Source organism: Cyprinus carpio, chromosome B5 (assembly GCF_018340385.1).
Source record: "Cyprinus carpio isolate SPL01 chromosome B5, ASM1834038v1, whole genome shotgun sequence".
Taxonomy (NCBI): domain Eukaryota; kingdom Metazoa; phylum Chordata; class Actinopteri; order Cypriniformes; family Cyprinidae; genus Cyprinus; species Cyprinus carpio.
This window is the reverse complement of record NC_056601.1, coordinates 28569389-28586200: the sequence shown is the minus strand read 5'-3', so window position 1 is coordinate 28586200 and position 16812 is coordinate 28569389. Positions and strand designations below refer to the sequence as shown.

The 16812-nt window shown below is 34.6% G+C and overlaps 1 protein-coding gene across 2 annotated transcripts in view; it reads right to left on the bottom strand.

Moving 5' to 3' along the window:
- Positions 1 to 16812, bottom strand: part of LOC109109897 (zinc finger protein 618) — a 53421-nt gene that overhangs the window by 19487 nt on the left and 17122 nt on the right. For both annotated transcript variants that reach the window (XM_019122911.2, XM_019122909.2), the window contains exons 3-7: positions 12958 to 13231; positions 7409 to 7486; positions 5949 to 5996; positions 5703 to 5792; positions 4110 to 4181 (exon numbers count right to left, since the gene is read on the bottom strand). In XM_019122911.2, coding sequence (XP_018978456.1) covers positions 4110 to 4181; positions 5703 to 5792; positions 5949 to 5996; positions 7409 to 7486; positions 12958 to 13198 — 529 coding nt within the window. In that variant the 5' untranslated portion in view covers positions 13199 to 13231. The remainder of the gene's footprint in view (positions 1 to 4109; positions 4182 to 5702; positions 5793 to 5948; positions 5997 to 7408; positions 7487 to 12957; positions 13232 to 16812) is intronic.

The window sequence follows — 16812 nt, the reverse complement described above, 5'->3', positions numbered from 1 at the left end:
ACATCACGCAAGTAGACCTTTGTATTGTAACGTTATCAAAGAACCTAATAAAATATGAAAATATATATTCCAAATATTAAATATAGGCTATAGGGAATTGCACGCAACATACATAGATTTTTTTTTTTTTTTTAATGACCCGCCCCAACTCGACCTGCAAATAAAGTGCCAGAGGCAAGCGGAACATGCAGGATTCATATTTAAACTGTATTTTTGCATTTTAATATTCACGGACACTAGTTCATATCATGATTCAAATTAAGTGGCAGACCTACTTTTGATTTATTCGTCCAAAAGTGACCAATTCCGTGGCATTCCGTGCTATAGAGTAAATTATGTTTTTATAAATGGACTTTGCAATCCCGTCCACATTTTCGCAGAAACCATATGGCCCTAGAAATGTAACCACACTTCAGAACATTTTGGTTTCCCCTGTGTGTTGTTTGAATGAGTTGCAGGGGTGACATCACGTCACAGGGTCTCTCTTTCCCTCTCTCTCTCTGTAGCGTATGCGCCCAGATGTGTTCTCAGGTACCGAAATTTGGCACAGATTGATTAAACGTGAATCTGTACTCGGTAGTTAAGACGCAATTCGGTCGGTACCCTTAAAAGTACCAAGTTTGGTACCCAACCCTACTCCGTATACTATCAACAGATGAATCAAGATGAATCTGCCCTTAACATCAGAGCGGAGCTGGGTAAGCGAAGCCACGATACATCTCTCATCATCTACATAAAACTTCCGCAGACAAGTCAGAATAAAACTGTAGACTGAAATGGTCATAATGTATGTCACGATTATTTAGAGCTTTTTGTGAGTATTAAAGAAGCTACACCAAGACACTTCTCGGGGGCTTATTTGCAGTTGGAGTGGGAGCCAGGGCTCAGTGAGTGCGTTCAACCTCCACTGGAGGGAAATCAGAAGGTGGGCTGACTAAAGTCAGAAGGGATGCTTGGAGAAAGTCTGTAAGAGAAGCAGAGCCCTCCACATTCTCTGGAAGATTAACAATTTGTAGGTTTTTCCAGTAGCCACAATTCTCCAGATTGTCTACTCCAAGTCGTAGTAGTTCCACTGTTTTCTTCATGGCAGTAAGATGAGTGGCGTGTTTACTGTAGCTGTCCTCAGTAGCAGAGATTCGAACTTCAGCTTCCTCTATGCATTTCTCTTAGTTGGACACCCAGATAAATCACTGGTACTTAAACCTTTTTGGTCGTGAAGACAAAAAAGAAGAAGAAAAAAAAATTACTCTGATCATCCAATTCAAAAAGTTTACACCCCCAGCTCTTAATGCATTGTGTTGCCTTCTTGAGCTTCAGTAAATGTTTTCACCTTATATAATAGTTATGCATAAATCCCCCAATTGTCCTCCATGTGAAAAGATGGATCTCAAAATCATACACTCAATGTTGGACAGGGTTCAAATATGCAGAAAATGTTGGAAAACCAAAGAATGTGCAGGAGCTGGAGGATTTTTCTAAAGAACAGCAGGCAGTTGAACTGCTCAGGACCAACAAGGGACTCATGAACAACTATCACAAAACAGAAAGAGAGTAATGGATCATCCAGGAAATGACGCACAGTATTAAGACTTTTGAACGGGGTCATTTTTATAAATTCAGTTATTATTTTGTCTTGTGGAGAATATATAAACATCTGTTATGTGAAATTGCTTATTCAGGATAGTATTAAATAAACAACATAATGCAGTTTTCATGATCCCTCTTATTTAGTTAAAATTATTAACATTTGCAAATTCTGCAAGGAGTATGTAATCTTATGAGCACAACTGTAATTCGGATGCATGCTCTCAATGGGTTGTAATTTTGTGGGTTTCATGCTGTCCGCTTCCAGCGTTTTAAGGCATAGGACACACATACGCTAACTGGGCAATTGAGAGTGGTAGATGTAAAGCTCAAAACTTTGGAGAAGCAAGAGGCTAAAGTAAAGGAACCTCATAATTCAAACCCTAAGTCCAAAAAACATGTACCTAAATGTTTCCAGGGGCTGAGTTTGTTGAGCCACAAAGCAATTCAGATACAGACACAGATGCAGATGCTGGGAGTTTTTACTATTCTGAGTGGACAGAACGATCGATAGGTCCTTCATGCAATAAAACATTTGCCAAGGCTGGTATAGGTTGTACAGTAAGCCACAGAAGATGGACTGGGGGAAGGAGAACAAATGAGCACAAGAAGAGAGATAAAAAAAAACCTGTTTACCAACAAATCATTACAGCCAGATCAAATAGTCACCCTTTCCAAATGTCTCAAACATTATTATAACCCATATGAGATAATATAATATGTTAATGTATATTCAAACTCCTTTAAGAACATGTTAATGATGCTAAAACTTGTTTTGACAAAAGGCAAGCGCAGACAAGCACAAAAAACTGAGTAAACTGTTGGCTGTTGGAAGCCATGCACACTGTTGAAGTTGAGAAGAACTTTCAGAAAGGCAATTTCAGATAAGCTAGTGACATCAGGAAATATAAAGGGCTAAAAGATAGTTGACAGATTAGTTGTAGTTTTTATACAGAACATCAATTTCTGTGCCCTAAAGTTGCATTTTCACAGTGTTTATTTTACTGCGCTTGAGCTCTGCCCATACAGGTGTACATGCTGACACGCATATAACTTGGGATCAATGTCATTTTCATCAATGTTAATGTCCAACAGAGACAGAAATAAACTGAAAGCAGCAAGTTTGCCATGACTGCCCTCTAATCACTTGTGCAGAAGACTCTCATTTGCAACTACGCAACAAGAGTACGACCACAAAGACAGATAATCTAATCATAATTGTGCCAAGGCGTGGTTATAAGCACACTGGGGCTTAAGCTGTATCTTACAATTAATTTGCATGATTGTTTTTGGTCTTCAGAAGTAGGGCTGGATGACATGAAAAAAAAAAATCAATGGAAAAAAAAAAAGATAACTTTTTTTTTCATATCATACAATATCAATATTCAGCATGATATGTATTAGCCAGTAATCGTAAAGGAAATGCTTTGCACATGCTTGTTAGACGTTGTTTGTTCACAATTAAACTCCACAGAGTAAGTTACCTTTTAACTTAAGGCCCCATAAAATCCATTTATTTTTCCCCTAAATCCTGAATCCTTAAAAATGGTGTCTGAAAAATTTAATTAATAAAACTTTAACATTGCAAATCAGTCTTTAAAAACCAAATGAAGATATAACAAAGAGAGAATTGTGGTAGAGAATTGTGTTAGCAGCACAAAAGGTTGTGGGTTCAATTCCCAGGGAATTAAAAAAAAAAAATGGATAGCCTGAATGCACTGCAAGTCACTTTGGATAAAAGTGTCTGCTAAATGCATAAATGTAAATTAAAACATGGGTGAAAAATATTTTGGCTGTATGCTATTCCTAATATTATAATTATACATTTTTAGTATACAGCAGCAATACATTTCATAATTTCTTCATATTAAATAACACTTATGTTGACACTTTGTGGTGAAGTTTGTTAATTTAAGTGTGCATTTGATGCTTTTCTCAAATGTAAATCTGATCAAGTGACTCTCATGGCAGCTCTGGGGATAAAGTTTGTGTGTTCATGTCCTCAGATACTGAAAAACACTCCCGTGTATTTGAGTTTGTGTAGTAAACTAAACCAAAGTTGCTTTAAAGGAGAGTCTGTTCCCTAATGGCCATATTTGAAATGGCTCCAGGCAGCTATTTCGGGCATCCAAGACCAAGTCCTATCTACTTGACTGGAGCTTGCTAAACTCACAATTGAATCATACTTTATATAAGCAACAAAATCTGACATCTGACAAAAACTGCCACAAAATGGCACTTCTTATGCTCAAGTAGAGCTTAAAAAAATAAATAAAATAAAATAAAAAAAACTTTATTTCAGGCCAGCCAATGGGCATCTGTAGTCCTAAGCGTGCATCTCAGGACACTGATTGATCTTGAGCTTATCATCGTACTGACATACACTTTAATCGTGATCTCAATATGATACCGTTGATCGCCCAGCCCTATTCAGGAGTCATCACTCCTGGATGGAGGTCCTGTGAAGTCAGCTAGTGAAGCAACAAGTGACCAGCAAGAAAGGAAACCATTTTAAGAACTCTTACTTGGTCCCATTTTCTGGTAGGATTCAGTCTCCTCTTTAAGGTCTTCTACTGGTATCACATGATCATACGGATCTGGACAACACAACAAGAGGATGCAAGGTTAGTGAAAGTAGGGTAGCCTTATTAGTTGGAGTCTCAATCTTGTACTCAACACCTCTGGAGACAACATAAAATCACTGGTTTTCCCAGTGTGGGTCTTAATAATGATTTCATGTCAGTGGTGTTAGCAATGTTAAAACCTAGTATTTGGTCATTACAAATAGTGGAAGAGTATTTCCAAAGGACACGTGAAGGGGGAGATGATGCTTTTATATATATCATTTTATCATATTTATCATATTTTATAATATATCAAAAGCTCCAACAAACACCATCTTAGAAAATTCATATTTCATGAATATATGTCACTGGTTTTATTGCTGCTGGAGTTACAACCCATGCTTCATTTGTGAAATAAAATAATAAAAGAACATACGTCAAGTTGTCCTTTATGATTAGAAATAAATGTCACGATGTTTATACATATTTATCATCAGCTTTTAGGGGATTTTTTTTTTTTTTTTATTTGGAAAGGATCAAGATCAAGCAAGTTGTGAAAGAAACCTTAGTGTTTTATGTTTTTTTTTTTTTTTTTTTTTTTTAAATCACCGTTCATTAAGAAGGTTTTTGGTCAAAATTCTATTTACAACGTAAAAACATAGCTTACTTCATATTTTCCCCTTTAGGGAATAAGCCTTCAGAAAATGCTGACTTTCAACTGAAATGTAGTATATTGGGATATAAAACTAAATGTTTAAGAAAAAAAATAAAAAATTATATATATATATATATATATATATATACTATATTATATATATCGTATATATATATATATATATATATATATATATTATATAAATATATATAATATTATATATATATTTTTTTTTTTTTTTTTTTTTTTTTATTTTTTTTTTTTAACCAAACCTTTTATTTTGCCAATGACCAAAAAGTTAAAAAAATAAATAAATAAGTACAAAATATTTTTTTTTTTTTACAAATGGGACATGTATAAATACACTATCACTCAATAGTTAACTATATATTTCCTATAAATTAAAGAAAACAACATTTGCTGGATCCTAGTAACAATAGTGTTTTTTTTTTTTGGTTTTGTTTTTTTTGTTTTTTTTTTTTAAATGGGGGAAAGTATAAACATAATATTTATAACATTTTAATATTAGTCACACTTTATTTTAAGGTCCAATTCTCACTTTTAATAAACCATTGGCATTAACTATGACTTTTGCCTCAATAAACTCCTAAATTACCAATATATTGTATCTAGTACACCAATTATCAGTTTATCAAAAAAAAAAATAATAATAATAATATTGCTTTGAATTGAATTGACGGGAAACTAACGGGAAACCCTTTTGTACCCTATTTGTGAAAAGTGCCTTGAAACATTATTCAGTGATTTAAATAAAGGCTTCTTGATTAATTGAACAGCAATCATATGCTTGTTGACAAAAAATAAATAATAATAATTAATAATTATTCCAAAAAATTTGGATATACTGTATTAAGAATCAAGTGATTATGCAGCCTTACCATCTACTGCATGGAGGTCTCGATGCTCCTGAAAACAGCTGTAGTACTTGTATTTTTTCCCACATACGTCACATGTATAGCGGAAAGAACCTAGATTAAAAAAAACAGGGACTTGTATGAACAGAAACTTAAGATAGCATTATGTGATGGGATGTTGGGAAGAACTCTAGTCAGCTTTACCCACTTAATTTAGAAAATTCCAGGACAATTATACAAAAATCTGTCCCATGAATAAATGCTACTCACTATTGATTCCCAGAGATGCTCCTTCTCCAGAAGCAGCAGCCTCAGTCTCTGAACAGCAAGAAACCACACAAAATACACACAAATATATGAAATGGTAATGAAAATTGTCAAATTAGATGATTTTGGCTATAATTAGGATTTCAGTTCAATGATTTCATTTCAGTCCAGAACTTTTAAGCAAGTAGGCTATTCATCACCCAATAATTATTACACTTCAATTCAAAAGTTTTTGAAAAGATATTCTGATGTTATTGAAAGCTTGTGTTAACCAATGTAACCAAAAAGCATAACATTGTATTCTAAATCACTGTTTGTTTGTTTTTGTTTTGTTTGTTTGTTTGCTTTTTATCTAAGATGGCATTAAGTACAAATCCACTTTATTGTACATTTCAATGTGAAAATTTAACAATGAGGTCGAGATGCTGCTACCCTTTAGGTAGAGAACATCCCTGACACCAGAAAATAAGAAGAATGGTTTCAAATTGGCAGAAAGTCTGCAAGGTCTGTGAGAAGCACTTTCTTTACAAGCTAATAACACCATTGAGACGTGCTGCAGAAAGCATGAGATGAAATTACAACTGAAAATCTTAAAATGCTACATTGCATTAGCTGTTAAATTTTGCACATGGAGGATTCTCCGATGAACAGATTGTACAGCATTTTTATGAAACAGAAATAGGCATTTATAAATGTCTCCAAAGACATTTTTAAACAATTAAATGCATTCTAACAGATTAAATGCATCAATTACAAAAACATAAAAAACTGGAATAGTTGTGTATATGCACTACATAATAATACATCCCCTTTATGTACTATATCAGTTATTATTTCAGAACACTAATTTGAATGTCTATCTATCTAGAAAATATAAACTGAAATGTAATTTGACCCATTTATTTTATTTGAATTTTATATGAGGTTTCATATGATTACTACAAATTTAAATTTGCGATTTGCGTCAATCTAAAAAAAAAATAAATAAATAATAATAATAATAATAATAATAATAATAATACAGCATCATTCATTAACAATATTTAATATTTATTGTGTTTTTAATTGAGTTTTTTTTTTTGTGTTTTTTGGAATGTTAGAGTGGCAGAAGTGGTGTATTTTTTTTTTTTTTATTGATGGGGAAATTTTTGTATTATTTTTTTGGAAGTGAATTTGAATTGTTATTTTATTTTAAGGTTCATGAGCCTTAGAACATAGGGATTCGTTAACTGACTGTCATTTTTTTCTGAATCTGATGGTTGGAGTTACATTCAACTAGACAAGACAATGATATGGATTTACAATGATATTTGCTTGTCTTCGTATTATTTCAAAGTGCCCTGTCACAATGCAGCTAAATCAGTTTTATTCACAGTTGTGAATATGAACTGGTTCATGACTCCCAACCCTACAGATATTACATCCAACCCATCCAGATTCATTATATCCAGAGCAGGACGCACCTGTGTGAGCTCGGACGTGTGTTTGAAAGCAGTTGTAGTACTTGTACTTTTTGCCACATACTCCACAAATGTAAGAGCCTGTACGAGAAGATAGAAGAAGAGAGAAAAGTAATTACATCTTCAGGCAGGTAACATGTTTTACATTTTATCATAAGCCTTGTGCTAATGTGATTGTGATAGTTACGAGTTTATTCAAATAAACATTCTTTCAAATATTTCTACAAATACTCATCTATTAATTATTAATTGTTTACTATATGCAGTCATGGTAACTATTGATCAAACAATATATTGCCACAGCCAATATTTGTCATTTATCATCACACTGGCAGATGAGGTTTTGGTGGCAGTGAAAACTTTAACATCTCAGAAAAATCGTGCTACTATTACCCTTGCAAAAAAAAAGAAGATAAAAACAATATTGGTGAGATATATATAACATATATTAGAACGTTTCCTGACAAACATAAAACAGTAGATGAGGCAATAAAGCAGGCGGAGACTTCAATTTAACATCTTGTCACTCTCCATTTTTTTGCACCTTCAGAATCCAAATTTTCAAATAGTTATATCTCGGCCAACTATTGTCCTATCCTAACCAACCCTGCATCAATACATCAATGGAAAGCTTATTTATTCAGCTTTCAGAAGATATATGAATCTCAGTTTCAAAAAATTGACCCTTATGACTGGTTTTTTGGTCCAGGGTCACATATTAGGAGTGACATTCCACCAATAGACAAAAATGTTTAGATTTTTAATGTTTGGTTATTTAATTGAATTGTAATAACATTATAAATCTTTTTGTGTTTAATATTTTTGTGTTTAACAATATTAATGTTTAACAATGAACAAAATGATTACCAATAATAATAATAATAATAATAATAAAAGAAAATATAGCTGGTAGCAGCAATTCGGGGCTAAGCATACCCCAGGGTACAAAAGGATACCAAAAAAAAAAAAAAAAAAAAAAGTTGACTGTTTTAAATTTTCAAGTTATTAACGGTTTGGTAAAAAATCCTTATATCTCAGCAACACTAGGTGGCGCTGAGTTCAAATTTCATGCTGTCGATTTTTCAATTGCTGCGCCTATGTCAAATTATTCAAAAGATATTGCAATTTAAGACAGATTTCAAAATGGCGGCCTGAAAGGTCGTGGGTTCAAGTCTCAGGTCTGGCAGGGATTGTCTGTGGGGGAAGTGAATAACCAGCACTCTCTCCACCCTCAATACCACGACTGACTGAAAGGCTTTGAGGCAAGGCACCGAACCCACAACTGCGCCCGGTGCGCGCAGTATTAGCTTGCCCACTGCTCCAGGTGTGTTCACAGTGTGTGTGTGTGTGTGCGTGTGTGTGTGTGTGTGTGTGTGAGTATCTGCCGATACCGATTGAATTCGATACCAGTGCAGTAGAGTCAAAATTTTGTGGTGATAGCATAAACTTAATTTTAATGAAAAATAACAAATTAAAAAATATAACATCACAATCTTTGACAAAAATACTATTATAAACTAGGTTGTTGAGTCAAAATCAGCAGCAGGCAAAGGATACTCTAGAAAAATCACAGGCGCACAATAATTGTAAAAATCTAGTGAAATCTTTTTATATTACCAGAAAAGTGAATAAGTCTAAATCTGGTAAAATGTTACACATTGCTCTTTTGTTTGTTGTCCAAAATAAATCCATGAAAAAACAAGTAAATACATGTATATAGAAATATAAAAAGTGTTTCTTTTAAATGTATAGCACAGTAATAAAGGCAGCAACATATGACAGATAGGACAGAACAAGAAAAGACTATTAATAATCTTTGATTGCGTAGAAACGTATTATAATACTAAAGGCGCCAATACAGAGCGGCAAAGAGTGCTTATCCGCATCCCATGCTCAGAATGATGAGCTTGAAACAACACAGAGTCAGATGAACAGATTTGGTGAACTGGTTCAGCCGGTTCACTAAAAAGAACAGGTTAAATCGAATGATTCATTCGCGAACTGGACATCACTAGTACAAAGGGAAGAGATATTGATACGTAGTGTATTAAATCTGTGCGTTAGTTTATTGAGCCTTTGTCTTTTAACAGTTTTTTTAAACCTCAGTTACTGGTGCTCTTGAAGAGGGTTTTTCATCGTTTTGACTGTAGTGCTGAACACGACACTTAGTTTGATGTCTGAATGTAGATGGACAGAATACAGCCCGCGGAAAGAAGAGTTTTGTTGAACTTAATATTAATGACTTAAATAATTCATCTGTACATCACTATTAGAAACTAGGAACGCTTCAGAACACTTGAAATATAGTGCACAAAAACTTTTTGGTGCTTTATCATGTTTTTGTGCCTTTCGTGGGGCTCAACAATAACACCGTATACGCACAATATCGGATTTGGATCAATCTCGTCTGACTGATAACCGATCCGCAGGAAATGGCAGTATCGGAGCCGATAATGATAGTGTGTATGAGGTTGATGGATTCTCTATTATAAGATCGGTGCTTCACATATTTAGAATGGTGATACGAATAGATATAGATTTCATGTTTTTCTGACAAACTGTTTAAAACTGTTGAAAATGACTCATTCTTAGTAATTTTTTTGCTAATGTGTGTCACTAGTGTGACTGAATGTAATGAATGTGTTGATGTGGTTAGAAAACATCTAGAGATAAACTGATTATTAATTTTTTAAATGTATCTTTTTTTTTTTTAACACCTAAACTACCAGTCAAAAAATTTAATAATTAGTCTCTTCTCATCAGGACTATTTTTTATTTACTGAAAATTCAGCTTTGATCACAATAATAAATTACATTTTACAATGCATTAAAACCTGAAAGGTTTTTTCTCTCTCTCTCTGTCTCTTATTGTCATACACATGGAGGCCCGTTTCTGCCACAGTTGAGGAAAAAAAATCTTTCTTTAAGTCATAATAATGAGAAAGTTTCTCAGTTATGACTTAGTATCTCATTAGACTGAGAACATTTCTCGAAATGAGAAACTTTCTCAAAATAGTGACTTATTTTCTCAAAATAATGAGAAACTTTCTCAAAATAATGACTTATTTTCTCAAAATAATGAGAATTATTATAATAATAATTAATTTTTTTTTTAATAATGTAATGAGAATTGTTGAAATAATGTGAAACTTCCTCGAAATAATGACTTAATCCACGCATGCGCAATGCAAGAGTGACGGCACGCTAGCGACATTTGTTGGTCAAAGCTATGAAGGAACACCGCAAAAATTGCTTTGTTCTGTAATCTAAAGTGTATAATCTGTCATTAAGAAATAAGTCATTATTTTGAGAAAGTTTCTCATTATTTCGAGAAAGGTTCAATCTGTCTTTGTACTTCAAGACCAAGTTTTTATTTTTTCTAGAGTGTTTAATCTGTCAAGCGTCAATTGTTTTTTTGTTACCACGGCAACCGCTTGGTCTTCAGCGTCCCGCTTCTTGCAGGACAAACACTTTACATAAAAAAATGCTTAACATGGCTTGAAGTACAAAGACAGATTGAACCAAATTCAGTACACAACTTAATGATCATGCATACTGCATTCAGGTGGACCCAAAATATGAATGGAACGCAAAAAACAATGCTTATTCATTTTCTATGATGGTTTAACGGGGAAGTCGTGGCCTAATGGTTAGAGACTCCTAACCCTAAGGTTGTGGGTTTGAGTCTTGGGCCGGCAATACCATGACTGAGTTGCCCTTGAGCAAGGCACCAAACCCCCAACTTCTCACCGGGCGCCGCAGCATAAATGGCTGCCCACTGATCCGGGTGTGTGCTCACGGTGTGTGTGTGTTCACTGCTGTGTGTGCACTTTGGATGGGTTAAATGCAGAGCATGAATTCTGAGTATGGGTTACCATACTTGGCTGTATGTCACGTCACTCACTTTCTATAGGAAACCGCTTAACGTGCAACTTTGGGTGTTGCATTCAAATTCTGGGCTCTTATGCTTACTCATTATTTTGAGAAAATAAGTAATTATTTTGAGAAAACCAGTCACTATTTCGTTTCTCATAATCGTGTATGAGATTTTTTCCCCTGAATATTAGAATATATTAACTTATAATTACGAGAACGTTTCTCATTATTATGACATAGTAAGTCGTTATTATGAGAAAGTTTCTCAATATAATGAGAAACTAAGTCATAATTATGAGAAATTATCTCATTTTTATGACTTAAAGAATTTTTTCTCAAAGTGGCGGGAACGGGCTTCTATATAAAAGTAATGACTCATAACTCCAAAATGAGAGTCAAATGGTAAGTATCATTTGATCATAAAACCTTTTTAGATTTTTAGAAAATAGATTGCATTGCATTTGTACATTTTCCTGCTGAGAAATTGTTGATAAGACAAAAAAAAAAGTGTGCTCAAGGGAAATTCCTCTTATCTTTCTTATTTTACATGCCATATCTCAGGAAGGAAATAACGGAGGAGGAAAATTCCCCTACATGTGAGCTGCATCTACATCAAATTTTGTGGTGATGGCATAAAGTAAATAAAAAAGTTATAGCATTTGGAACCAAGGTAGCATTTTTTTAAGCCCTTGACACCCAGAAGGCATAAAGTTGTTGTTTTTTTTCTGAGTGACACACAAAAGCAATGACTCAAAATCAATGATTTGATAACAAAAGATGCCGTGTTTTAACAATAATGCAAAGAAAACAAGTTCATATTAGAGATTCACCAATGACAATTTTCTTGGCCGATTCCAATATCCATATTTATTTTATTTATTTTTTTCAAGTGTGACCTGCCAATACCAATTTTTGCCAATTCTGTTAAAAAAATAAATACATAAATTTGTTATAACTCCATAAGGAATATCATTACATCTAAGTAACAAATAATAGTGAGTTCAGACCCTTTTTAATCGGGAGAACCTGCTGAAAGTATTGTAAATGAAAGTAATGTATTGAAAGTAATTTTCTACAGTCTGAGCATAACTTCATATTTCATGAAGTTACAAGCTAAAATTTACAAGTTAAAAGCCCAAGACAATTATGCTTCTTGTATTCTACTCTGTGAAAACGTTCAAATGACATAAGCCCATTTCTAAACTGTATAATATCATACCATTTGAGATACTACAGTATCTTGAAATAGAAATCAGTCATTATAATGGTAACAATATTTCACAATTTTACTGTTTTTGATCAAATAAATGCAGCCATGGTGATCAGAACAGATTTCGGTCACTTTATTTTAAGGTCCAATTCTCACTATTAACTAAAATTTTTGCCTCAAACTCATAATTTGCTGCTTATTCATAGTTACTAAGTTAGTTGTTAAGTGTAGGTATTGGGTAGAATTAGGGATGTAGAATATGATCATGCAGCAACTAGTTAATAGTAGGAACCGGTTCCTATACTAAAACGTTACTGAGATTTCTTTCAAAAAACAAACAAAAAATAAATAAAAAAATCATTCCAAACAGAATAACTAAAAATCAGTAGTGCACGTGTAGCTTACATACTGTACACATATGGCACTCATTAGCATCTCATTACTAAACATGCTTCTTGGGTTGTACCTTGCGTTTGAGAGTTACGAGAGCTTCCTAAAACCACACAGATCTCAGCAGGTATGTTGCCGTCACTCGCTTTGCCGTTACTGGCCACAGACTCTATGGGAGACGCCACCTCGGTCTTAACGTTCACTGAGGGAAGCTTCGGGGACGTTGTTGGTACTGCCTGTGTTGCTCCGGCCTCTGTGGGGACCACAGCCGTGTCCTTCGGCTCCTGGCTGGGGTTCGGCACCTCCTGACAACTCATGACTCCAGGTCTGCTCAGCAAGAGTGAAGGAAACTGCACAAAAACAGAAGCAGGATTTTAAGCGAGAGAGCTAAATATACATACGCTAGAATTTAAATATATAATGTGTGTTTGTGTGTGTAAATTTAGCATGTTTAAATTTATGTAACAAAATATAGATGCTCAAAGCTCCAACAACTGTGCATGTGGGACAATTCTTGTAAACTATTAGAGAACAATAAGAAAAATGTTGGAGAAAAACTGGAACCAATCAAAGCAAATTCAGAAACTCCACACAGCAGCCTAATCTAATTTCATGTTGAATTCAGTAATGCAGAGGAAGTATTTTACAAGAATACAGTATTTCTCTTCTGTGTGGGAGACCTTCATAACAGTGCAGAAGAGCAGAGATTTATGTTTAGGAGAATAACCACAGCTATATGTGCATCGCTCAGAACGCTGCAGAGAAATAAAATCAGCTTGATGCATGCATCTGCAGTCTACAGAATGTGTGTGTGTGTGTGTGCGCGCAAGTGTCTGTATATACCAGGAGCGTTTACTACAGAAACCCTGAACCACAACATGAGGGAAAAAATATCAGGTGGATTTACATAACTTACATAACTCCTGAGCAATTTTTTTTTCCTCACACTTAAACTTTTTTCCCTTTCTCCCCTAAAGAGGCAACAGGAGAGAGAGGGAGAGAGGGAGAGAGAGAGAGAGAGAGAGAGAGAGATGGCTATTTAACAGTTAGATTGCAGTACCAGTCCAGGCCACCAGGTGCCACTATCATTTGGTACTGCATGCTAATTATTAACTAGCCTTCATTTTTTCCCCACTCTTTCTTTCTTGTGGTGGTGCCTCTTGGGGGAAGGGAAAAAAACAGAGATAAAGATCTGAAGGGGGGGGGGGGGGGGGCTTTTGAAGAGAGAGAAGAGTTTTTTGGAGGGAGAGAGAGCAAGAGAGACAGAGAGTGCGAGAGAGAAGTTTTCTTTGATGAGGTAAGAGGCAGTTCCTTCTGCACAAAATGCAAAAAAAAATAAAAAAAAATACAAAAAAAAAAAAAATTAAAGGGCACAAAAATGAGAACCTTGCCAAAACATGAGATTGAGTAATGCATAGTCATCACTATTTTGTCTTACATAACACTGTCCAATAATTGTGTTTAACTTGAACTGAAATGGCTAAAACGGAAATTCTAATAAAAATGAATAAATAAAATAATAATATTTTTATATATATATATATATATATAATATATATATATATATATTATATATATAATATATATATATATATATATATATATATAAAATATACAGGTCCTCTCTCAAAAAATTAGCATATTGTGTGAAAAAGTTCATTATTTTTCCATAATGTAATGATAAAAATTAAACTTTCATATATTTTAGACTTCATTGCACACCAACTGAAATATTTCAGGTCTTTTATTGTTTTACTACTGATGATTTTGGCATACAGCTCATGAAAACCCAAAATTCCTATCTCAAAAAATTAGCATATTTCATCCGACCAATAAAAGAAAAGTGTTTTTAATACAAAAAAGTCAACCTTCAAATAATTATGTTCAGTTATGCACTCAATACTTCGTCAGGAATCCTTTTGCAGAAATGACTGCGGCGTGGCATGGAGGCAATCAGCCTGTGGCACTGCTGAGGTGTTATGGAGGCCCAGGATGCTTCGATAGCGGCCTTAAGCTCATCCAGAGTGTTGGGTCTTGCGTCTCTCAACTTTCTCTTCACAATATCCCACAGATTCTCTATGGGGTTCAGGTCAGGAGAGTTGGCAGGGCCAATTGAGCACAGTAATACCATGGTCAGTAAACCATTTACCAGTGGTTTTGGCACTGTGAGCAGGTGCCAGGTCGTGCTGAAAAACGAAATCTTCATCTCCATAAAGCTTTTCAGCAGATGGAAGCATGAAGTGCTCCAAAATCTCCTGATAGCTAGCTGCATTGACCCTGCCCTTGATAAAACACAGTGGGCCAACACCAGCAGCTGACATGGCACCCCAGACCATTACTGACTGTGGGTACTTGACACTGGACTTCAGGCATTTTGGCATTTTTCTTCTCCCCAGTCTTCCTCCAGACTCTGGCACCTTGATTTCCGAATGACATGCAAAATTTGCTTTCATATCCGAAAAAAGTACTTTGGACCACTGAGCAACAGTCCAGTGCTGCTTCTCTGTAGCCCAGGTCAGGGCGCTTCTGCCGCTGTTTCTGGTTCAAAAGCACACGCCTGTGCATGGTGGCTCTGGATGTTTCTACTCCAGACTCAGTCCACTGCTTCCCGCAGGTCCCCCAAGGTCTGGAATCGGTCCTTCTCCACAATCTTCCTCAGGGTCCGGTCACCTCTTCTCGTTGTGCAGCGTTTTTTTTTTGCCACACTTTTTTTTCCTTCCCACAGACTTCCCACTGAGGTGCCTTGATACAGCACTCTGGGACCAGCCCTATTCGTTCAGAAATTTCTTTCTGTGTCTTACCCTCTCGCTTGAGGGTGTCAATGATGGCCTTCTGGACAGCAGTCAGGTCGGCAGTCTTACCCATGATTGTGGTTTGAGTAATGAACCAGGCTGGGAGTTTTTAAAAGCCTCAGGAATCTTTTGCAGGTGTTTAGAGTTAATTAGTTGATTCTGATGATTAGGTTAATAGCTCGTTTAGAGAACCTTTTCATGATATGCTAATTTTTTGAGATAGGAATTTTGGGTTTTTCATGAGCTGTATGCCAAAATCATCAGTATTAAAAACAATAAAAGACCTGAAATATTTCAGTTGGTGTGCAATGAATCTAAAATATATGAAAGTTTAATTTTTATCATTACATTATGGAAAATAATGAACTTTTTCACAATATGCTAATTTTTTGAGAAGGACCTGTATATATACACACACATACACTACCAGTCAAAAGTTTAGGATCAGAACGATCTTTAATGTTTTTTACAGGAGTTTCTTATGCTCATCAAGGCCGCAATTATATTAGATCAAAAATACAGGAAAAATGTAATATTGTGAAACATTATTGTGATGTAAAAGTGTTTTTCTATTTCAATATACATTAAAATCTAATTCATTCCTGTGATAATAAAGCTGAATTTTCAGCATCATTACTCCAGTCTTCAGTGTCACATGATCCTTCAGAAATCATTCTAATATGCTGATTTATTATCAGTGCTGCAAACTGTTGTGCTGCTTAATATTTTTTTGGAACCTGTGATACTTTTTTTTTTTCAGGATTCTTTGATGAATAAAAAGTTAAAAAGAAGAACATTTATTTAAAATAGAAACCTTTTCTAACAATATACACTACAGTTCAAAAGTTTGGGGTCAGTAAATTTTTATTCTGTATTTCTTTGAAAGAAATTTAAACTTATTCGGCAAGGATGTGTTAAATTGTTAAGAAGTGATAGCAAAAATCTGTATTGTTAGAAAAGATTTATATTTTGAATAAATGCTGTTCTTTTAAACTTTTTATTCATCAAAGAATCCTGAAAAAGTATCGTAGTTTACAAAAAAAATATATATATATTTGGCAGCACAACTGTTGCCAAGATTGATAATTCTAATAATAAATCTGCATATTAGCATGATTTTTCAAGGATCATGTGACACT